Source organism: Gracilinanus agilis, chromosome 5 (genome assembly GCF_016433145.1).
Source record: "Gracilinanus agilis isolate LMUSP501 chromosome 5, AgileGrace, whole genome shotgun sequence".
Taxonomy (NCBI): Eukaryota; Metazoa; Chordata; class Mammalia; order Didelphimorphia; family Didelphidae; genus Gracilinanus; species Gracilinanus agilis.
The window spans coordinates 48669669-48692937 of NC_058134.1; the positions used below are offsets into that span (position 1 = coordinate 48669669).

Genomic DNA, 23269 nt, shown 5'->3' on the forward strand with positions numbered 1-23269 from the left:
AAAAATTGTTCTCAAGGATAGTTCTGGGAGAAGGGAAATGAATAGAGAGAAAATGTTAGGTAGTGTAAGTGCAAAAGATGAAAATCATAATGTATTCTAAAAATAAAATCCATGATTACCCAAAGTTTTTTTTTTACCTTGTCTCCCCATTCAAGCTAAACACAGAAATGGAACAAAGAAGCAACACAGAAATACATCTCTGCAAAACAGCAACATGCTAAAGTATTATTCATCAGTAACTCTGTGTTGGTGTTGGAAAACATACCTGTTTCACCTCGACAAATGTTAAGGGATAAGTGCTATTTATTGGCCCTTCAGGACACAAAACATTGAGAGACTGGTCCAGTGTATTTACCTGAAAAGAAAGATATGCTCATTAATAGCTGATCCTCTTCATACATGACATCAAGGCCAGTTCTCTATGGTAAGGCTTAGACCTTAGAGCAGGGGTCGGCAACCTTTTTGGCCAGGAGAACCATAAACGCCACATTTTTTAAATGTAATTTCATGAGAGCCGTACAGTGCTCACAGTGCGGCTCCTGTAACAGCGCCTGAAAAAATATTGACTTTATGGCTCCTGCAAAAAGAGCCATATCTGGCCCTCAAAAGAGCCAGATATGGGCTCAAGAGCCATACGTTGCCGACCCCTGCCTTAAAGGATACAGCAACATCACCAAACCCAAAACGATGAGTCTCAGTCTTCATTCTACATCCTAACTGAGCCTCAACACCATTCACTGGAAAATGTAAATGAAGACAACCTTGCCTGAAAAATGACCAAACATTTTGCCTGCTAAATTAAGGGGTTATAAATCAATGGAGAACCAGAAAATACACAATTTCTTTCTATTTGGCCTAAATAACTTATTTTCCTCACTTTTTGAGGCAAATACTTTCCTAAGATAAAAATGCAATAAAATATTCATTAAGATAAACTATTAGATTCATGTATTTATCATGGCTCCTTTGGACCTTTCAGAAAAATTTGAATTTGGTTTTGTGTCAATGACTTTTAAAATCCTATCTTCTGTCTTAAAATCAAGACTAAGTATTGGTTCCAAGGCAGAAGAGAGGTAAGGGCTAGACCATTGGGATTAAACGAATTGTCTAGGTTTAGAGAATAAATAAATATGAATAAATGGAAAATGGTTTGGAAGAGAGAACAGAGTCGATTAGGGGGATCAGGACAGGCTTCATTTAGAAGGTGAAGCTAGAGCCGTATCTTGAAGGAAGAGAGGGCTTCTACAAGGAAGATGAAAAGAGTGCCTTCTAATAGATACAAGGTGAGCAGCTGGGGTGGGGAGATCAGGAAAATCTTCAAGAAAAAGCTGGCTTTGGGGTTCAATAGAGGGAAATTAGGGGTTCTAAGAGGCAGAGGTGAAGAAGGAGAGAAGACATGAAGTGTTGTGGTATGAGGAATAGTCAGAAATCTAGTTTGACTGGGCCATCGAGTACATGAAGGGTCATAAGACTGGCAAGGTGTGTTGGGGCCAGTATGAAAGATTTAAAAGACAAAGAAACTTATAGTTGATCATTTGATCCTAGGAGGTAAGAGGGAGCCACTGAACGCTAGACCTGGGCTTTAGAAAAATCCCTTTGGCAGCTTTGTGGAAGAAGAATTAGAGAGGGGAGAGCCTTGAAGTTAGGAAACCGGATAGAAGGCTCTTTTAGTGGTCCATCCAGGCTAGAGGTGATGGGGGAGTAGAAAAGAATGGTGACGGTGTGAATGGAGGGATGGAAACAGATTCTAGAGATGGTATGGAGGGAGAAAGGAGATTTGGTAAATCAGCAGCTATGTCGAATGATGGGGAGTCGGAGGTTGAGGATAATACTTGAACTTTCAGACCTGGGTGTCTAAGGGGAGGGTGACGCTCAAGAGAAACAGAAATGTTTGGAAGACAGGAAACCAAACTTTCCCAATCTAACAATTATACAAAACAACTCAATGGAGAAGTCCCTTCAGAAATGTGATTTAAGGTTCTTATCAGTCACTGAAACCACACACTTTGTAGTATGTTGAGCACCCATATCTGATGTAAGCCAGGGACGGAAAATATGACAAACACTCCACAAACTGTGCTTAGAAATCAAGAGGAGTCATGAATGGAAACATGCAATTCTATTGAGCATGTCTCTTAAGATTTAAAAAAAAATGTTACGGCACAACTTTAAAATGGTGAAATCCTTGTCATATTTTGCAAAAGAAACATACAAACTTTAATAGCTTTGTTACGATTTAATATATTTTGGAATTTTTTTTAAACCCTTACCTTCTATAATAAGAATCAATTCTAAGACAGAAGAGTGGCGAGAGCCAGGGACACACAGCCAGAAATCTCTGAGAACCCAGGTCTTCCTGTCTCCAGGTCAGTGCTCTACCCAGTGTACCACCAACTGCTCCTAAACTACATACTCCTTTTAAAAAAATACCTTTACCTTCCATCTTAGAATCAATACTATGGGGAACAAATGAATGGCTCAGTGGATTGAGAGTCAGGCCCAGGGACAGGAGATCCTAGGTTCAAATCTGGCCTCAAAACACTTCCTAGCTGTGTGACCCTGGGCAAGTCACTTGACACCCATTGCCTAGCTCTTATTGGGGGCAGCTGGGTAGCTTAGTGGATTGAGAGCCAGGCCTAGAAATGGGATGTCTTAGGTTCAAATCTGGCTTCAGACACTTCCCAGCTGTGTGACCCTGGGCAAGTCACTTGACCCCCATTGCTTAGCCCTTACTGCTCTTCTGCCTTGGAACCAAAATATAGTATTGATTCTCAGGTGGAAGGTATGGGTTAAAAAAAAAATCAATACTGTTTCAAGTCAAAAGAGCAACAAAGGCTAAGCAATGTGATTTAGAGACTTGCCCAGGGTCACACAACATCAAATTATCTGAGACTAGACCATTTCTGGAGTCTTAAAATGGGGACAAACAGAAGCATCAGGCAGGAACTAAATCTCTCTAAGTATAAGTTATGAGGTGAGGATAATATCTCGTGCCTGCCAGGGTTACTGGAAGGCTCAAATGAGATCACGCATGAATAATGTTATAAGATGCATCACCGGTCAGATGTTATGTTAGGATTCTTGTCCACCTTCTTACTGTTGAAACTCCTCATGCTTAACAATATCCTTTCTAAAATGCAATATTCAGAGTCAGTGAGGTGGCTCAGTGGGTAGAGAGAACCAGGTCTGGAGTTGGGAGGATCTGGGTTTGAATCTAGCCTCAGACACACCCTAGCTCTTCCTGCTTTTCTGTCTTAGAGTATAAAAGAAATGTATTTAATGCACCATCCAGAACTGAATCCCCTATTTCGTGTGTGGTCAGAGCAGAGCATTGGGGGACTATCTCTCACCTCACTAGTCCTTGCTGGAGGAGGCTAAAGACAATGCAACTTGGGGGCTCTTCTATGAAAAGTAGCTATGGCACAGTGGTTTAAGAAAGGACCCTGGAGTGAGGAAGCCCAAAGTATACGTGCCATCCAGGTACTGCTTTTTGTCTAAGACAAATTTCCCTCCCTTTTTTCCCCTCCCTTGAGTAAAAGGCTCACGGCTAATATTTGTGATTTATTTGAGAGCCTCTGCCATATTCTTCATCTTTGCCTAGAGACCACAGTAGGAAGGGCATAATTTTAATATAATAGTGAACATTTTTTTTAAACCCTAATATCTTTTTTACATATATCCTTCTATATTAATTTTTTTATTTGTTATAGGGCTAGGCAATGGGGGTTAAGTGACTTGCCCAGGGTCACACATCTGGGAAGTGTCTGAGGCCGGATTTGAACCTAGGACCTCCTGTCTCTAGGCCTGGCTCTCAATCCACTGAGCTACCCAGCTGCCCCCGGAAGGGCATAATTTTAAACATGAAACAATAGCAAGACTTAAAGTGGAAAATAAAGAAAGGTAAGGTATTTTAAGAAGGCTTTTCTCCTCTATTATACCATTTATTTTTTTTTTTTAACCCTTACCTTCCATCTTGGAGTCAATACTGTGTATTGGTTCCAAGGCAGAAGAGTGGCAAGGGCTAGACAATGGGCGTCAAGTGACTTGCCCAGGGTCACACAGCTGGGAAGTGTCTGAGGCCAGATTTGAATCTAGGACCTCCCATCTCTAGGTCTGGCTCTCAATCCACTGAGCTACCCAGCTGCCCCCTATTATACCATTTATAATGAAGATTCAAGGATTTTCTTTATAGAAAAGTTTTTTTTAAAAAAAAAAAACTTAAGTATAGGGAATGGGGCAGCCAGGTGGCTCAGTGCTTAGAAAGCCAATCCTAGGCAGGAGGTCCTGGGTTCCAATCTGGCCTCAAATACTTCCTAGCTGTGTGACCCTGGCCAAGTCATGTAATCCCTGTTGCCTAGCCCTCACCCTTCTTCTACCATGGAACCAATACTTAGTATTGATTCTAAGACAAGAGGTACAGATTTAAAAAATAAAAATAAATAAGTATAGAGAACTCCTCTATTAATATGATGGAACAACTGCTCTGCAACGCATGGTCTCGGAAAGTTGCCTAGGACACAGAATGATTTTGCTCAGGGTCACGGGGCCAGTAGTATTAGAGTTACCCAGGTTTTCCTGACTCCAAGTTCAATGATCACACCAATCTACCATCCTGCCAAATGAATACTTCCAACAAAATACCCTTAATTACTCCTCCACCTGCAGCCTTCCAACATTTGCCCATCCTTCTGGTATCTACGTGCACACGTCCTCACATTCCCCCCCAAAATCCCCTACTTTATTTTCACAGAAACCAAGCTTAGATATACCCAACTATTTCCCTCGAAAAAAAAAACAGTTCCCATAAAGTTAAATAAGTTACTCCCCCGCACTCTTGCTATTATCCATCTTGCCCAAATTCAGTATGCTTTTTTTTTTTTTTTACCTTCTTCATAGCAACTTTTCCATAGGCAAACTTGGGGGTTGTTGGAGGAATTGGTCCTTCTGGCAGTTTTTCAAACTATGAACAGGAAAGGGAAAAAAAACAAATCTTAGTTAAAACCCCAGCAGCAGTATTATAAATAAAGTGACAGCGGTGTTTTTTAGAAGTCAAGCTAAAATGAAACTCCTCCAAAAGAAGGTAGAAAACAAGTTTATTTCTAGTTTGCTTCCTCTACAGAGTTCCAGATGCCGCAGAAATTTCTTTGTAATAAGAAGCAATTCTAAGCAGAACAGCAGAAATATGGTGCCACAAAAGAGAAAAGAAGGAAGGGGAAGAAGTGTAGCATCCATGATCTTAAGTGGGGTCAAAACTGCCTCACAGAATTCCAGGAGAGGGGGCAGTTGGGGCAGTTAGAGACCTGAGTATAAAAGGCCAGGTCACCCTACTTGCAAGGACACTCTGATCACACTCCTTGTGGGTTCAAGGGCTGGGAGGAAGAGTTAGATTACTCTTTGGTTAGCTCATCTCTGACCTCAAGGGCTGAATGTTACTTGACTGGTTACTACTGGGAGAATGTCTCAATCGCAGCATCTTAACTAATCTCTATACAGATCTTCAAGCAAGATTATCTTTCCATCTTAAACCTAGTTACATTAGGAGAAAGATTATTTAGTGAGTGGGATAGAAGTTAAGCTGTTCAAAACACATTCCCCTTTGGGTGTGTATGTGTGGCCAACAAGTTCATTGAAGAGTTTAGTTAGCTTTCCTCCCTTTCATTCCTAAAACCATTTCCCCTCACCCTGTTTCCCTGAAAATAATAAACCCCTTTGCTTGTTAAGCTACTGGGCCTGTGTGAAGTAATACGAGGATATACTCACCATCCATATACTTTACCAAAGAAAAGATCCATTCATATAAGCACTGGTGCAGTTTCTCCCCTGAGGGCAAGTCATCAGTGCTTGAAGACAACCTGGAACCTATTCTATCCTAGGGTTTAGGGAATAGTTTCCAGTGGTTCCCAAACTTTTTTGGCCTCCCGCCCCCTTTCCAGAAAAAATATTACTTAGCCCCCTGGGAATTAATTTTTTTTTTAAATTTTAATAGCAATTAATAGGAAAGATAAATGCACCTGTGGCCATCACTGCTCCCCTGGATCGTTGCAGCACCCACAAGGGGGCGGTAGCGCCCACTTTGGGAATCACTGCTTTAAACAGTGAGAGTTGCTAAGCTCAGTGGGATTATACCCTGTCAATTTACCAACTTGACTCTGAATCTACCAAGCTTCAACAGCCTCCATAGCTTGAACTGAAAGGGATTCAGTTAACAGTTTTAGCCTACTGGTCCAACTGCTCCCAGGGGGGGAGGAGGAAGAATTCTACTCACTGCTACCCCTCCCTTTTGTTAGGACAGCCAGCTTCATCCTCTAGAGTCCATTTCTAACCATAGCTAATCTGAGTCGATTCAACAGAAGTCTTCAGGATCTTTAAATACTTAATGGAAAGGTTAGACTAGATGGTCTCCAAAGTCCCTTCCAGTTCTACCATTCTGTTTTTCAAATTCCGAGTCTGAGGCCATGGAAGGTCCAGGTAGGAGAATACCAGTGGAAAAAGAAGCCCAGATAGGAGTTCTCTTCTCCTCAAAGTTGAACCTGACCCAAAGCTAGGGTCATAAAATGAATCTATTTCCCCGCTGACCTTTCCTAACATTCCCATCACCAGATATAGGAGAGATAGTTTTGATGAAGGATGTTTAGTGGTACCAATGATTGCTTTTATTCACCTGAGCCTAGTCTGAAGTAGAAATTATTATATGTGATGAGGGCAATAGGTCAGGAATCAAAGTAGATCTTCTGTCAGTTCTGGACTACTACCACTAGCTCTGCCCTTTAGGACTTCTAAGACGTTGTGCAGAAATCAGCCTCAATGAGACTTAGACGGGTGTGGGAGGTGTTGGGCAACACAATTCCCCCCTCTCTGGACCTGTTTATTTCAAGTATAGAATGATGGGATTAGACTAGACAGGCTATAAGATCCCTTGTAGCTCCAAAACAAGGGACCCTCCAGCCTTTAGTATTATGTGCCCTCTGTCCTTTGAGGGTAGACACAGAAGACTCAAAATTCTGGGTCTCTCATGACTGTCAGAATTCCAAAAACCATGGGGGCAGCTGGGTAGCTCAGTGGATTGAGAGTCAGGCCTAGAGACAGGAGGTCCTAGGTTCAAATCCAGGCTCAGTACACTTCCCAGCTTTGTGACCCTGGGCAAGTCACTTGACCCCCATTGCCCACCCTTCCACGTAGGAGCCAATACACAGAAGTTAAGGGTTAAAAAAAAAAAAAAAAGAATTCCAAAAACCAAGATGAAATGTTAAAAGCAAGGCTTCAGAAACTTGGTGAACAGTAAGAGCAGACAACTGTCACCAAATTCCTTGTGAATAAGGACTTTTTTGCAGACGCTCCCCCTCCCCCTTTCAAAGTATCTACCTTTAAAATGAAAACTGACAAACAGTTGCTTCCTACAACCTTCTTAAAGTATGCAGAGTAATTCTGAACCTCTGGCTGAAGTGTTAACCAAGTCTAGTCAGATTTTTACCCACACCAAAGAGGATTCTTTAGGAGGTTCAATTGTTCTTAGCTAAGTGGCAACGTGAAATTTTCAAGCCAAAAAGTCTACCTGGAGCTAATGCAATTCAGTGAACAAGTCAAGCCTCGAGGTATCAAAATCTCTTCTCGTAAGTGACATGAGCCTGTCTGAATTCTCCTGGACTCCATTCTGAGCAGCCCTCCTGACCAGCCCAATTAATTTACTGTTGGCGTGGGTAGAAAGGAGCTGCAGACATTTCAAGTATGACTGTTAATGTGTGATTAAATTCTATTTGCCTGAAAGACAGACCTCAAAAGTACTTCCATTTTTACTATCCTAAATGCTTCTGTGGAAGATGGTAGATTTTGTTTTTTTTTTTTATTTTATACCTCATTTTAGAGATTAGGAAGGTGAGAGGTTAAGGAGCTCATATCTCAAGGCCTGGGTTTCAGGTAAGAAAAGAATCAGCAGAGAATGGAGGAAAGGTTTAGAATCATCTAATAGGATTAAAATTAAAAGAAACTCTTTGACTTGGAGATGAAGGCTAGACTTTTTATAAGCCTTACTACTTAACTCTTTTTATTCCATCTAGTTATTAGAGCCAAACTGGGCTACCTATGATTCAATCTCCCACCTCCATGCCTCTGCCCAATGCCTAACAATATAGTTCCTCCTCCTATCCACCCCTCAGAATCCTTATCCTGAAATCCAGATTTAGAACCACAAGGTGCTGAAGACTACTACTTGCTTAGTAGACTAGTTAGTAGACTAACACCCTCATTTTATTTAACTGATTGATTGACATTTTTTTCATGGTTACATGATTCATATTCTTTCCCTCCCCTCTTCACTCTCCACCTTCCTGAACTGACAAGCAATTGCACTGGAACTAACTCTCTCATTTTATTTTTTTATTTACTTTTTTTTAAACCCTCATCTTCCAACTTGGAATCAATACTATGTATTGGTTCCAAGGCAGAAGAGCAGTAAGGGCTAGGCAATCAGGGTTAACTTGCCCAGGGTCACACAGCTGGGAAGTGTCTGAGGCCAGATTTGAACCCAGGACCTCCTGTCTCTGGACCTGGCTCCCAATCCACAGAGCTACACAGCTGCCCCCAAACTCCCTCATTTTAGAGGAAAAACCTGAAACACAGAATGACTTGCCCAAAGGAACACAGATGTTAAGTGTAAATTTGAATCCAAGTCTTCCTGTTCCCAAGTCCAGCTCTCTACTACTCCGAGGCACTTCATCTTCCAAGATCGGCCAAGATGTTGGTTCCTCAAAGATTTCTATGATCCCTCCCTGTGCCCGAGTGGTTAATTTAACTTCTCCCCTAAAAAGTAGCTTGAATCTATTTCCCTTTGCCTCTTATATTCTCCTAAGGAAAATTAATGATAATAATTTACATAGTGCTTTAAGGTTTGCAAAATACTTTGTATGAGTTAACTCATTAGATTCTCACAACAACTCTTGCATACAGTATTTAATAAGAGTAGGTTGAATCAAACAGAACTCTTACCCAGAACAGAGATACAGAAAGGTTGGGAAATATGGTATGAAAAAGTAGGGCATGCTAATAAGTCGGGAGAAAGAATTATCTATTGTTTCCAAGTTCTGCCTCGGAATTTATCTTTAGATGCAGAAATAACATCCTGTTGCAACCGAGGATGGCAGAAACTACACAATGGTCCACGATGGTCAAGGTCTTGGGGTGTGGGCTTTAGTAGGCAACACCGTGATTGTGATTGGAAGCCTAAAATGCATATGGCGTCCTCTGGGCTAGACCTGAGGTTTCAGCAGTGCGTAGGTGAGTAAGGAGCTCCTGGGGAGACACTCCTTCTACCAGTTATGCAACCGGCTTCAAGAGTTGCCCAAGTCGGGGTGGAGTGGGGTAACTGAGAGATTACATGTCAGAGGTACTCTGGGCTATTATCTAATAATAAATGCTAAAAATAGCTAATTTCCATATAATACCTACTATGGACCCGGCACTGTGCTAATCACATTACATTTTTTAATCTCATTTGGTCCACACACCTACCCGACTATCAAAGGAGAGGCTTGGAAGAGATCATCTCTACAGTATTCCAGTTCTAGAGTTTATGAGCCTATAAACTAAACACTTCTTTCATCTCAAATACCCTGGATAGGGCCTGCAGAAACTAGATCAAATCCTTTTCCAGAATACTATGTTCTCCACAAGGGTTGGAAACCCTTGAAAAAAAAAAAAGGTCTGGAAACTCTGAACCCAATTTAAATTAAGAAGCATAAACAAGTATTTTGTAAGACTTGGTTGAGCCGCTTTTGCTGGAAAGTGATAGAGGGGACACCCCCCACCCCCAAAAAGAAACTCCTCCAGCTCAGGGGTAGGGATGGAGACATGAGCATCAACAATGCTGATTCTCTGTAGCTGTTTCTTCTCTTTTACCATTTATGGAGAAAGGAGCCAGAAACTCTTTAAGAATTTAGACAGCTAATCAGAAAGGTTAGGAAGCAGCCGAGGTAAGGAGCCCAGGCAGATTTTAATGCTGAGGGGACTCAAGACGCTAAAAACAAACTAGCAAGAAAGATGGAGGTCTCTGACTTTAAGCTGACAGTTTCAGAGTGAGCTGGTAAGGGAAAAGCCTAATAATGAATGAAAGAAGGACAGTATGTTAGGTATCTATCCCCTTAAAAGTTAATGGTTAAGGGGGCAGCTGGGTAGCTCAGTGGATTGAGAGTCAGGCCTAGAGATGGGAGGTCCTAGGTTCAAATCTGACCTCAGACACTTCCTAGCTGTGTGACCCTGGGCAAGTCACTTGACCCCCATTGCCTACCCTAACCACTCTTCTGCCTTGGAGCCAATACACAGTATTGACTCCAAGACGGAAGGTAAGGGTTTAAAAAATAAAAAATAAAAAAGTTAATGGTTAGGGGGGCAGCTGGGTAGTTCAGTGGAGTGAGAGTCAGGCCTAGAGACAGGAGGTCCTAGGTTCAAACCCGGCCTCAGCCACTTCCCAGCTGTGTGACCCTGGGCAAGTCACTTGACCCCCATTGCCCACCCTTACCACTCTTCCACCTATGAGACAATACACCAAAGTACAAGGGTTTAAAAAAAAAAAAGTTAATGGTTGGAGCAAACGGGGTTCAAGGGAAAAAAAAAAGCATTGACTTGCAAGCTAAAAGTCTTGGGTTCCAAGTCTTGCCTTTGTTGCTGACTCCCAATGTGACTGCGGGTCAGTCAATTAACCTCTTTGGACCTCGTGGATTAAATGACTTCTAAAAGAGGTTCTTCCAGGTCCAATATAAGATCCCAGTGGCTTTCATAGAAAGACTAGATTTTCTGATTCTCTGATCTTTAACTTGAGTGTGTGAAGGCTATCTGAAGCCATTTAAATAATAATAATAGTTAATATTTACAGAAGTCTTACTATGTAGATTTAGGGTCATTACCCCATTTGATCCTCAGAATCACTGTGGGAGGTAGACGCTATTATTATCCTCATTTTATAGATGAGGAAACGGAGACAAGCAGAAGTAAAACAACTTGCCCAGGGTCACACCAGTAGGTCTTCCTAAGACTAGAAGATACAATAATGGGACTCACACGATGGTCCTCCCCTCTGTTGATGAAATCAAAGGTCTAGCCCATATCTCTAGTAATTCAAACATTTATTAAGCCCATATGAAATGCAAGGCACTGTGGGAGGTGCTAGGAATACTAGAACAAATAAAGGGGGAAAACCCTTGGCATCAGAGAACTTGTCTTCTGCTGGGCAGGGAATATACCATTGACTCTCATAAGTAACTTCAAGATATTTCAAAGGAGAGAGACAACAGGGACAAGTAGGATCCTTTAGGAGGCTTCTAGAATAATGATGACCCTGAGCTGAGCCTTGAAGAATGCTAAGGATCTTTAAAGAAGAAAGTATGGAGAAGAAGGAAGTACGACATGTGGCCAGAGTTTCAGATGGGCAGATTTTAGCCTCATTTAAGAAAAAAGATTTCCTAAAAGAACTATCTAAAAATGGAAAAAGCTACCTATGGGAAGTAGTGAGTTCCTTATTCTTGGAGAGTTCCAGCCATCTAGAAGGGCCAGTTGCCAGGAAAAATAAAGGAAAGAATTGTGTTTCAGGCATAAGAGGCATCTAAGTGGCACAGTAGATAAGAGTACCAAACCTACAATCAGGAACTCATCCATCTTCATGAGTTCAAATCTGGTCTCAGGCACTTACTAGCTGTGTAACCCTGAAAGAGTCACTTAACCTTTCTTGGCTCAGTTTCCTCACCTGTCAAATGAGTTGGTGAAGGAAATGGTGAACCACTGCAATGTCTCCGCCAAGAAAACCCCAACTAGAGTTCACAATGAGTCTGAACAACAGCATGCATCAGATAGGGTTAGATTAGATTAAATGTTCTTTATCTGATGTCCACAGAACTCTTAAGAGTGTATTCATGGATAGATTTCAGAGGGGTTGAAGAAATTGGATGAAAAATTCTAAGAAGGTATACAGGAGGTCCGGGGTTCAAATCTGGCCTCAGACACTTCCTAGCTGTTTGATTCTGGGCAGGTCAGCCCTTACTGCTCTTCTGCCTTGGAACCAAAACACGGTAATTGATTGTAAGACAGAAGCTAAGGGTTTTATATTTTTAAAATTTTTTTAAAGGAAGATATCTATAGAAAGTTTTCAGGGGGTCTGGGAACTTGGATGAAAGATTCCAAGAGGTTATCCATAGATAGATTTCAGGAGGTCTTGGAACTTAGGGAAAAAAAAAAACAACTTATGTTTTTGTTTTCATTAACTTTTTTTAAATTTTTTTTTTTAAACCCTTAACTTCTTTGTATTGGATCATAGGTGGAAGAGTGGTAAGGGTGGGCAATGGGGGTCAAGTGACTTGCCCAGGGTCAAACAGCTAGGAAGTGTCTGAGGCCAGATTTGAACCTAGGACCTCCCATCTCTAGGCCTGGCTCTCAATCCACTGAGCTACCCAGCTGCCCCCTGTTTTCATTAACTTCTATCTAAAATTTAGCATCTCCTTCAATTATAATAAAAATACCTACATTATTCTGATGAGGGGTCCATAGTACTAAGAATGCCAAAGAGGTGCAGGACACCCAAAATAGTTAAGAAGCCCTGAGTCAGATGCTCTCTGTGGTTCTTTCCAGCACCCAAACTTTGAGATTACCCATCCTTGTATCCTCCAACAACGCCCTGAACAAAACCAGGGGCTAATAATGATTTGTCTCCTGGTACCAAATAGGTGGAACGGATGCCCATCTGCTGCCTGACCAGAAGGAGCTGGTTTTGCAGCTGCAAATACTCACCCCACCCCTTCCTCACCTTTGCAAAGAGTGGAACCCACGAAGCTCAGTAAAAACAAGTGGGAGGGACTCTCGACCTTATCAGATTCTAAAGTGGTAAGGGGAGGCCAAGAAGGGTGGTGACTGGAACTCTGGGGACCCACAGGAGCCCAAGAAACTCTGAGTGGCAGCAAAGACAGGTGTGTGGAAGGACTTAAGAGACAGAAAGAAACATCCTTAGTATTATCCTCCCTCCTGAAATGGCAGGACTATGAATACTGAGGCTAGGAAAGAAATTCAGAGCATGCCCTGAATCTGAACTGTCCCAGCTTCCATCTGACTGTAAAGGCTAAATACTATTCACTTAATATATACAAGACATATGGGTTCTTGGGGGCAGCTAGGTGGCTCAGTGGATTAAGAACCAGGACAAGAGATGGGAGGTCCTGGGTTCAAATCTGACCTAAGATACTTCCCAGCTGTGTGACCCTGGGCAAGTCACTTAAGCCCATTGCCTAGCCCTTACCACTCTTCTGCCTTGGAGCCAATACACAGTACTGATTCTAAGAAGTTAAGGATTTTAAAAAATGCTACGTGGGCTCCTAACTTTCTGGGTGTCCCAAGCCTCTGAACTCCTTTCTCAGAACATTTTTGAATGTGTAAAATAAAATAAGTTTACTAAGGAAACCAATTTTATTGCAATAGCTATTAAAATATTTTTTAAAACAAATGTATAGACCTTGGGTTAAAAACCTCTGGTAACGGAGGGACCACTGATCAATAGGGGAACCTGGGGGTCCAAGGCTATATAACTTTGAAAAAATCACTACACCTCTGGGCTCCAAGAGGCACAGATCAAAAAAGTTAATGTATTAATCAAGTGAAAAAGATTAAAAAATTAAATGTAACAATTGCACATGAGACTCAAAATTCAAGGCAAAATTTTTTTAAACCCTTATCTTCCCACCTTAGAATCAATACTGTGTATTGGTTCCATGGCATTAGAATAATCTAATGAGGGGGGCATTAAGTGACTTGCCAAGGATGACAGAGCCAAGAAGTGTCTGAGGCCATATTTGAATCTAAGACCCCTTGCCTCCAGGCCTGGCTCTCACTCAATCCACTGAGTCACCTAAGCTGATCCCGTCAATTTTCTTTTAAGGACACACATGTCGGGGGCAGCTGGGTGGCTCAGTGGATTAAGAGCCAGGCCTGGAGACAGGGAAGATAAGAGTTTAAAAAAAAAAAAAAAAAAAGGAACACAAATGTGTATTAGTCCACATCTACACGTGGAGTCTTTTGTTCTAAAAATGTATTTCAAAACTTAATTACCTGCTTATGATGGAAAATGCTGTCTACCTCCAGAGATAGACCTGATGGTGTCTAAATGTAGATTGAAGCATATTTTTTTAACTTTCTTGATTATTCTTGGTTTTTGGGGGGGTCTGTGTTTTCTTTTGCAGCAGCATGGCTAATATAGATGTTTTGCATGACTGCACATGTAGAAGAATCTATATGAAACTGCTTGCCTTCTCAAAGAGGGGGAAGAGAGGGGAAAAAAAGGGGGAGAGAATTGGGAACTCAAGCTTTTTATTTTTTTTTTTAAACCCTTAACTTCTGTGTATTGGCTCTAAGGCAGAAGAGTGGTAAGGGTAGGCAATGGGCGTCAAATGACTAGCCCAGGGTCACACAGCTGGGAAGTGTCTGAGGCCAGATTTGAACCCAGGACCTCCTGTCTCTAGGCCTGACTCTCAATCCACTGAGCTACCCAGCTGCCCCTGAACTCAAGCTTTTTAGAAAAGAATGCTAATAATTTTTGTTTACATGTAATTGAGAATTTTTTTTTTTAAATCTCAAGTGACAGAGCAGAAAAACTGCGGATTTATAAAAAGCCACAATAGAAACAGGAAACCCCACCTGAGAGGCTCAGGTCATGCTGTCAGAGGCAAGCACCAAAGCTGGACCAGCTCTTAGCTGCTAGCATCTGTCTAAGGCACAGCAATACAGAGAAGATCTCAAGAACAGCTTGGTTTCCACCATCAATGGAAGATCACAATTCCTGCTACACTTGAACCAAACCATGTGTGTAACACTCATGGCCCTTGGAGCAGGAGGGGCATCACAAAAGGTCATCTAAGTATTTTCGGGGTAAGCTGACAGAGTGGATAGAACTCTAGACCTAAAGTTAGGAAGGCATGAGTTCAAATCCTGTCCCAGACTTTTCCTAACTTTTTATACTTGGTAATCACTATGCCTCAGTTTCTCCATTGGTAAAATCGGGATGATAATATTCCATACTTCCCAGGGGTTATTATGAGGACCAAATAAGATAATACTGCTAAAGCACAATACCTTAAAGCATCGTCATCATCACTATTATGATTGTCCTCTCTAATTCTAAATCCCAGGATTCTTTCATCCTACAGCATATCTCAAAGACCTGAGTCCTTATATAAACACTCACCTTTCCAATAAGTTCTCTCAGAGCAAAGTATTTGTCTGTGAGGTCCCCTGCTTCACTCAATGGGGCGTCGTAGTCATAGCTGGTAGGCTGTGGTGAGTAGGGTGTATTGGCTCCTAAGACAATGGAAACAGTGGAAAGAGGGTCAGCCAAAGTCGATCACACAAGTATTCTTGAGTCCCTCCTGGATACAGGACTCCGGAGGGGCTGGCAGAACTGGCTTTAAGCAACTGAAGGACTATTTACGTAGAAGTGAATTGTTCTGCAAACGAGGTATCAGTTTCTTTTTTAAGAAGCCACAGGAAAACTTGGACCCTCTCTCATTCCTTCAGACTATTCCCATTCTAGAAGGTTTCAGTGAATTTGGGACCTCACTAGTGCAAGAGACTTACTCCACCTATGCAGTTCACAACCCAAAGCCAACAAGCTACTGAGAAAATGGCGGCAGGTTCCAAATTTCCCTGCTATTGAAAGAGAAGGAGAGAGGACACATAGTCATCATCATCCTCTCTGGGATAATTAAAGGGAAGGGACTAATAAATGGGAGAAGTTAAATGTCAACATCACTACCTTCTCCATTAACTTTGCCTCGTTATATGTATTTCTCTCAGACAATATTTATCAATAGCCATCTACGAATGCCTGGAATAGCCTCACTTTTCACCTCCACTTAGCAGAGTTAAGTTGCATTTCCTTCTCACCAACTCCCCCCAAAAGAAACACTTGGAACTTTTTTCTTAAAGGAAAGGTAGGGGAGCAGCTGGGTGGCTCAGTGGATGGAGAGTCAGGTCTAGAGACAGGAGGTCCTGGGTTCAAATCTGGCCTCAGACACTTCCCAGCTGTGTGACCCTGGGCAAGTCACCCTTACCACTCTTTTGCCTTGGAACCAATACACAGTATGGATTCCAAGATGGAAGGTAAGGATTTAAAAAAAAGAATAATCTGATCTCAGACACTTCCTACATGGGTGATCTTGGACAAGTCACTTAATTCCCATTGCCTAGCCCTTACCACTCTTTTGCCTTGGAACCAATACACAGTATGGGTTCCAAGATGGAAGGTAAGGGTTTAAAAAAAAGGGGGGGAGGTGGGGGAACAGCTGGGTAGCTCAGTGAATTGAGAGCCAGGCCTAGAGATGGGAGGTCCTGGATTCAAATCTGGCCTCAGATATTTCCCAGCTGTGTGACCCTGGGCAAATCACTTGACCCCCATTGCCTACCCTTACCACTCTTCTACCTTGGAACCAATACACAGTATTGACTTCAAGACGGAAGGTAAGGGTTTAAAAAAAAAAAAAAAAAAAGGAAAGGTAAGTGCTACTATTATTCTCACATATATATATGAGAATATATAGCTAGTTAAGTGTCTGAGTCAGAATTCAAATTCAGGTCTTCCTGACTCCAGGTCTAGCACTCTATTCACTATTCATCTTTCAGCTGTTAGTAATGAGAACATAGTATACACAGACAGATCTGTTGTAGACATGGCCAAAACCTTTGTGTGATTATTTTCATCCTTTACCTCAGGTCTATCTGTAATATTATTTAGGTTTTACATCCCCTCTTTCCTTGCCCAGCCAATAAGTGGGTGATTCATGCCTTTATTTTCATGCTTTAAAAAAAAAAAAAAAGAAACCACAGAAATAACTTTGCCAGCCTGGTGACTATCTAGAATTGGCTAGAGCAAATCAAAGAGCCTCGGAGATTGGGCCTCGTTTTAACAAGAGGACCTTTTCGCTAAAGGAAATCATACTTGAAGACCAGGAAAATCAGAATAAAAGGGAAAGGGAGGGGCACTGAAGAAGGGGTGACCTCCTCCCCCCAAAAAGAAAGAACACAAAAGTACTATGTCTTTGGAAAAAGCAAGGAAATCAAGAGAATTTCAGAGTTGCTCCTTCAAATATAATGAGACACTGAATTATATAATATCTATCTATAGTTTAAAAGAAATTTGATTTATAGGATATGAACATAATTTGCTTATTTATTCAGATTTTAAAAAGAAAAGTGAGACCAAAACGCTATAGATAAATGAATTCTTACCATTCCAGAAGCCAAAATTGGTCCCACCTATGAACATATACCTAAAGAAAGAGAACCATCAGAGTTCTGCTGAATGAAAAGCACCTTAATAATTCAAGAAACTCCTTGTTTCCTGTGATTTTAGCCCTTTGGAGGGCAAAAGGGCACAAAAATCAATTGCCACCTGCTCAGAGCACAGAATACAATTATATTTTTTAAAAACGATTTTAAAAGATTCACCATAGTAGCCAAAGAATTTAATATTTAAAGCACTGCTTTCATTTAGGACGCAAGAAATTTATGCATTAAAAACCAGAAAACCCTAACTGGAGAAATATTCAATTCAACAAGTGCCTACTATGTGTCAGGCACCACCAACGTGTGTCACAGAGGCGGTATATGATCCCAGAGCTTCCAGGCCACTAAGGCACACTGTTTCTCATTTCCTGAATTGTTTCTGTTCTTTTCCTTTCAAAGAAATCTCATGTTCGGAACAAGGTCTAAATTGAGAGGTATCCCATATTTAAATAAATATAATACATTATAACAAAGGCATGGAGATAATTTAAGGCCAACCAAAAACAAAACAAAACTCGGTGGTCATTGTCTTCCTCCAAAAATAGATTTTTAAATTCTCTGAAAAATAGAGGAAAAAAAAATTCTTTCCCCCAAACTCACTTACATGTTAACATTAGCACCTCGAGAAAGCATGTCTTTGAGAGAGGAGATGATTGCTTCGGTATTGATCGTTTGGTGAGGTTCACCCCAGTGGTCTAACCATCCTGTGTAGAACTCTGAATTGATCTATGAAAAAGAAAGTTAAAAGGTTGGGAACAAACAAGAGAGAATCTCACAGTGTGGAGGCAGGGGGCAGCTGGGTGGCTCAGTAGATTGAGAACCATGCCCAGAGCCAGGAGGTCATGGGTTCAAATCTAGCCTCAGACACCTCTAAGTGTGTGACCTGGACAAGTCACTTCTCCCCCATTGCCCAGCCCTTACTGCTATTCTGCCTTGGGACCAACACACAGGACTGATGCTATGAGGGAGGGTAAGGGCTTAAGAGAAAGACAGAGAAAGAGGGAGAGAGAAAACCTCACCTGTAATAGGAAGCACTATAGAATGGAAGCATCTTATACTTTTTAAGCTAGATATGGTCTAGTACCACTTTCAAAAAGTTGCAGAAAGGGGGGCAGCTGGGTAGCTCAGTGGAGTGAGAGTCAGGCCTAGAGATGGGAGGTCTTAGGTTCAAATCCGGCCTCAGCCACTTCCCAGCTGTGTGACCCTGGGCAAGTCACTTGACCCCCATTGCCCACCCTTACCAATCTCCCACCTATGCGACAATACACCAAAGTACAAGGGTGTGAAAAAAAAAAAAGTTGCAGAAAGGGGGCAACTGGGTAGCTCAGTGTAGTGTATTGAGAACCAGGCCTAGAGACGGGAGGTCCTGGGTTCAAATCTGGCCTCGGACACTTCTCAGCTGTGTGACCCTGGGCAAGTCATTTGACCCCCATTGCCTAGCCTTTACCACTTTTCTGCCTTGGAGCCAGTACACAGTATTGACTCCAAGATGGAAGGTAAGGGTTTAAAAAAAAAATGTTGCAGAAAGACTCTATTATACTATTTCCTCTGCTGTTACAGAAAGCTAGACCCGAAACTTTCCTCTCTGCAGGGGGATAGTCTATGGATGTAGAACACTGTAAAAGATTGTCAACTCTGAATTATCTGTTATATAGTTTAGCTTTTTCCTTTAATTCCTTGTTATTAGGGACAGACTTCTCTTTGGGAGAGGGGATGGGAAATTGAAATGCTAAAAAAAATTAAAATATTAAAATTTTTAAAAAAAGATGTTGGTGGAAAAATGATCAACATGGAAGAGATCATACTTTATGGATATTTTTGTGAGGGTTAGATATCATCCAGTCCAACCTTTATTTTAATTCTACTAATAGCAACCATTTAGATAACAATTTAAGGTTTGCGAAGCACTTTCATGTTATTCACTTGCTTCAGTTGTGTCCAACTCTTCATAGCTTCATTTGGGGTTTTCTTGGCCAAGGTACTGGAATGTCATTCCCTGATCCAGGACATTTTATAGGATTAAATGACTTGCCCAGGAACACATAGCTTGGAAATGTCTGGGGCCATATTTGGACTCAGGAAGAGGAGTCTTCCTGACTCTAGGTCGAGCGTTCTATCCACTGTACCACGTAGCTGCCCCAAATTATCGCATTTTACTCATAACAACTTTTTGAGGTAATTCTATTATTACTCTCATTTTACAGGTAAGGAAATTGAGGCTGAAAAGAAAATGACTTACCTCGAGTCACACAACTAGGAAGTGTCTGAGTTAGGAATTCCTGATAATAAGCCTAGTCTTTTATTTACTAAGCCAACTAGATAACTTCTTTTTACAAATTTAGAGATAGAGAAGTGACTTGTCCAGAACATAGAGCTAGAAGCAGGATTTGAATCTAGGTCATTGAACTCCAAATCTCGTGCTCTTTCTACTATTGCATTATTAGGGATGATCTCTAATCCAACTTCTGTTAAGAGGATGGGATCATGGACCCTAACTAAAGAGCGCATGCCTCCAGTGGAATATCTCATTTGATGAGAAGGGTATGTTGGCTCATTCACTCACAAGATCAGACGGGCATCTAGTCCAATCCATTTGTTTTAGAAATGAGCAAACAAAGGTCCAGAGAGGAAGCCCAGCAAAACACCACGAAGGAGCAAAGTTAGGATTATCATTAAGGTTTTAACTCTAAATCCAGGGCGCCCTCTCCCCTACACCAGGTTGCCCCTCGTTTACTAAATATTCATAAAACAATGACATGTAAGAGATGCTGTGCTGGAGTCTAAAAAGTTGTCTAGAAATCAGTTCCATAAATTGAGTTATTTTAAATGCATTACAATAGGAAACCTCAACTGATCATTAAAAAAAAAAATCAAACTGATCCATCAACAATTTATAACTATTTAGGATCAGTTTATGTCTTGTGTTTCCAGATTGCTTAAATAAGGAAAATCTCTATTTATGTCCTAAGATTCAAATTCCTTATTTACATTTTTATTTTTGGAAGATTCTAACCAAAGAGTATGGACCAGCTAAGATTAGAGGAGTCGGAAAATAATCCTTGCCCTCAAGAGTTTACATTCAGGCAGGAGGAGAATACAATATCTAAGAGTTAAAGAAATCCAATATGATTGGAGGATGGGGCCAGGTTAGCCTAGAGAAGAGAAAATTTCCCGGGGACATGGTGGTCATTTTTAAATATAAGGAGGAGTGACGTGTGTAAAAGGGATTCGATTTTTTTCAGCTTGGCCCCAGAAATGAGAACTTAGGACAATGGATAGAATTAGCAGGGAGGTGGATTTGTTTTCAACATCAAGAAAAGCTAACAGTGACAGCCATCCGTGATTCCCTCCCTATCTCTGGAAGTCTTCATGACCAGGAGTCAGGGAAGTTGACAAGAATTCTGTACAGGTATGTGTGCTTCATCTTTCCTTAACATGAAAGAAAGAGACCAACTTTACCAAGGGTCCTTTGGGTTCACTCTTCCTCTGGGACTGAAAGGCTTCCGTAATGTTACTACCTGCAAGGTGGAAAAGTGTCAAAAAATGAAAAAGAAATCACGGACATTCATGTGGAATTGCGGGGAGGGAGAGAAAAATCAAAACAATTAGGACACTGAAGGTCTCCCCAGCACCATCCCGTAATGCCCTCTCTACCTACTTCTAGCCAAATCGCCAATCTGTCCTTCAACATACAGTGCCTGGCACATAGTGGGCGTTTAATAATTGTTTAAAGAATTAATTGAATTCAATCGAAAATCATACAGTTCATCCATAAAACCTTCCCTGCTCTCCCAAGGCATATATAGAGCCAGTCTCTCTTATTATGGACTTTGATAGCAATTCCTTTATGCTTATTTCTTCTCCTCTTTGAATAATCTAGAGTTAGAAATGACTTTGCCTTAAATCCTATAACACTTATAATCTAGCTGGATCTTATATTAAGTAACACAGTGTATAGCTAACTGGCCTCAAAAGATGCCACTTCAAATTCTTCAGATTAGCTTGTGACGCTGGACGACTCACTTAGCCTTTTTCAGCCTCAGTTTCTTCACCTGCAAAATGGTGGTAATCATAAAACCTACTTCACAATGTTGGTATGAACATTGAATAACACTGAATAATTTTATATTACAAATATATGGCATATGACAAGTTCAATAGTACTACATAATCTAATACATAAATTTTATTGTAATAATACGTATGTATGCATGTGATGTGACATATTTATAATATAAGGTGACACTTTGTATTAATATACAAACATACATATACACAAACATACAGAGTGTCTTGAAACTTTTAAGTGTTACATAAATGTTTAGCTACTATTATTGTTATTATTATTGTTATTATTATTATACACAACAGTATTGTATCATGAATAGAAAGCTTACTAAGGAGCTAAAAGGACCCAAGCTCAAGACCACCTTGACTCTGGGCAAGTCCCAAGTTGTCAGAGCTCCCAGGCAACTCTGAGACTCTTAATTAGAGAGGAGGTACCAACCTGCACTGGTGGAAAAAGGGCATGTCTTCACTGGGGAGCTTCCTGCATCCATGATATCATTGGTCCAGTCCCTATCCCATTATGAATTCTTTATCCTCATCTCTCTTGACTGTAAGCCTATCGAGGGCAGGGGCTACGCTCCCAACCTAGAGCCAGAACTAAGGGATGGTCTATAATTTTATTGGTGGCAGGGACCTCAGGACCCCTCTGTCCATCCCCATCATTTTGCAGATGAGGAATACAAGATCTACAGGGATTTTAAGTAAGTTGGGGAAGAGGAAAGCTCTTACTATTGTATTAATTAGAAAATTTGTACCCTGAGACTCCATCTCCCAAAATTCTTTCCCCATCCCAAAATTTCTTTTCCCCTTTCTTTACGCTATTGTTTATATAATTCTGTAAACTCCTCCCTCTCTCTCTTCTCACCAAGTGCGCAGTCTGGGAAAGCCTCTCTTTACTGAAGATTATTTTCTTTCCTCTACTTTTCAAGTAATATTTTAACAAATCTTATAAAATATATTCCTTGGAGTATCGGATATTAATTTCTATCTTTACACTACCTTGAAGGCTTCTTCCAGCTGGAAATCAATGATTCTGTTACAATCAGTGATCTTCCCAGTTTCCAAACTTCTCTGCTTTTAGCACCGTTTATAACTGACAACGACAGACCCAGCCTTCACTACCCCCTTCCCCCTTTGACTTTAGAGAAGAATGCTATCAATGGACAGGCACCGTCCACTTTTATGGAGAGGCCCAAACATGCCTCCTAGCAGAAAGAGCTTGCCTTTTCCTTCCAGGGGTGGGGAAGAAAGTGTCTCCTCCAGCCAGGGGAGGAAATCAGCATTACCACTTCCTATGCAGCTGCCTAGCTGTGGGGATTCACGACTTAAATTCTCTTCAGTATTTTTTAAATTAAAGTAATACTTAGGATAAAAAAAAGCTCCAAGAGGAACAAAATGTGTTCAAAGTGGCTTTCGGTGTGAAATATCAGCACATAGTCTCTTGGGCCTTTTTACAACATGAGCAAAGACTTAGACATGAAATGAAGACCAAGTCACAAAAAGCCAATTACTCTACCCCAGACATAACCCTGGGCGTTCACAGTCCCATGGACCTTTGCATCTATGGCTGATAGAGCATTTATGGGTCACTCAACAAAAAGCTTGTCAAAGCAAGACGCAGGTGTTGGGGGCAGATGACAAAGGAAGTACAAGATGACGTCTGTGAACCCAAAGAGTGACAATCTGATGACTAAGCCAGCGGGGAAGTCTGGTAATTTCCTGCTCTTGTCTGCCTCAGCACTCCTCGCTTTCTTCAAAGGTCCCCTTTCTAGATGATTGGCTAAGGCCAATTCCTCCACTCTCTGCTCCTGCCAGCCCCCATGAAACTGCCTGATTTTCACTTCATCTCTACTTCACATGTACTCTTATTATATATGCATGTTTTCTCTGAAAGAAG

General features: G+C 41.2%; 2 protein-coding genes across 2 annotated transcripts in view; one reads left to right on the forward strand and one right to left on the reverse strand.

Annotated features, from left to right (window-relative positions):
* Positions 1–23269, forward strand: part of CDK6 (cyclin dependent kinase 6) — a 1314442-nt gene that overhangs the window by 328639 nt on the left and 962534 nt on the right. The window lies entirely within an intron of this gene.
* GLB1 (galactosidase beta 1) overlaps positions 1–23269 on the reverse strand; it is an 88211-nt gene that overhangs the window by 25896 nt on the left and 39046 nt on the right. The window contains exons 7-12 of the mRNA XM_044678194.1: positions 20764–20822; positions 17909–18030; positions 17248–17288; positions 15209–15321; positions 4886–4960; positions 266–355 (exon numbers count right to left, since the gene is read on the reverse strand). Coding sequence (XP_044534129.1) covers positions 266–355; positions 4886–4960; positions 15209–15321; positions 17248–17288; positions 17909–18030; positions 20764–20822 — 500 coding nt within the window. The remainder of the gene's footprint in view (positions 1–265; positions 356–4885; positions 4961–15208; positions 15322–17247; positions 17289–17908; positions 18031–20763; positions 20823–23269) is intronic.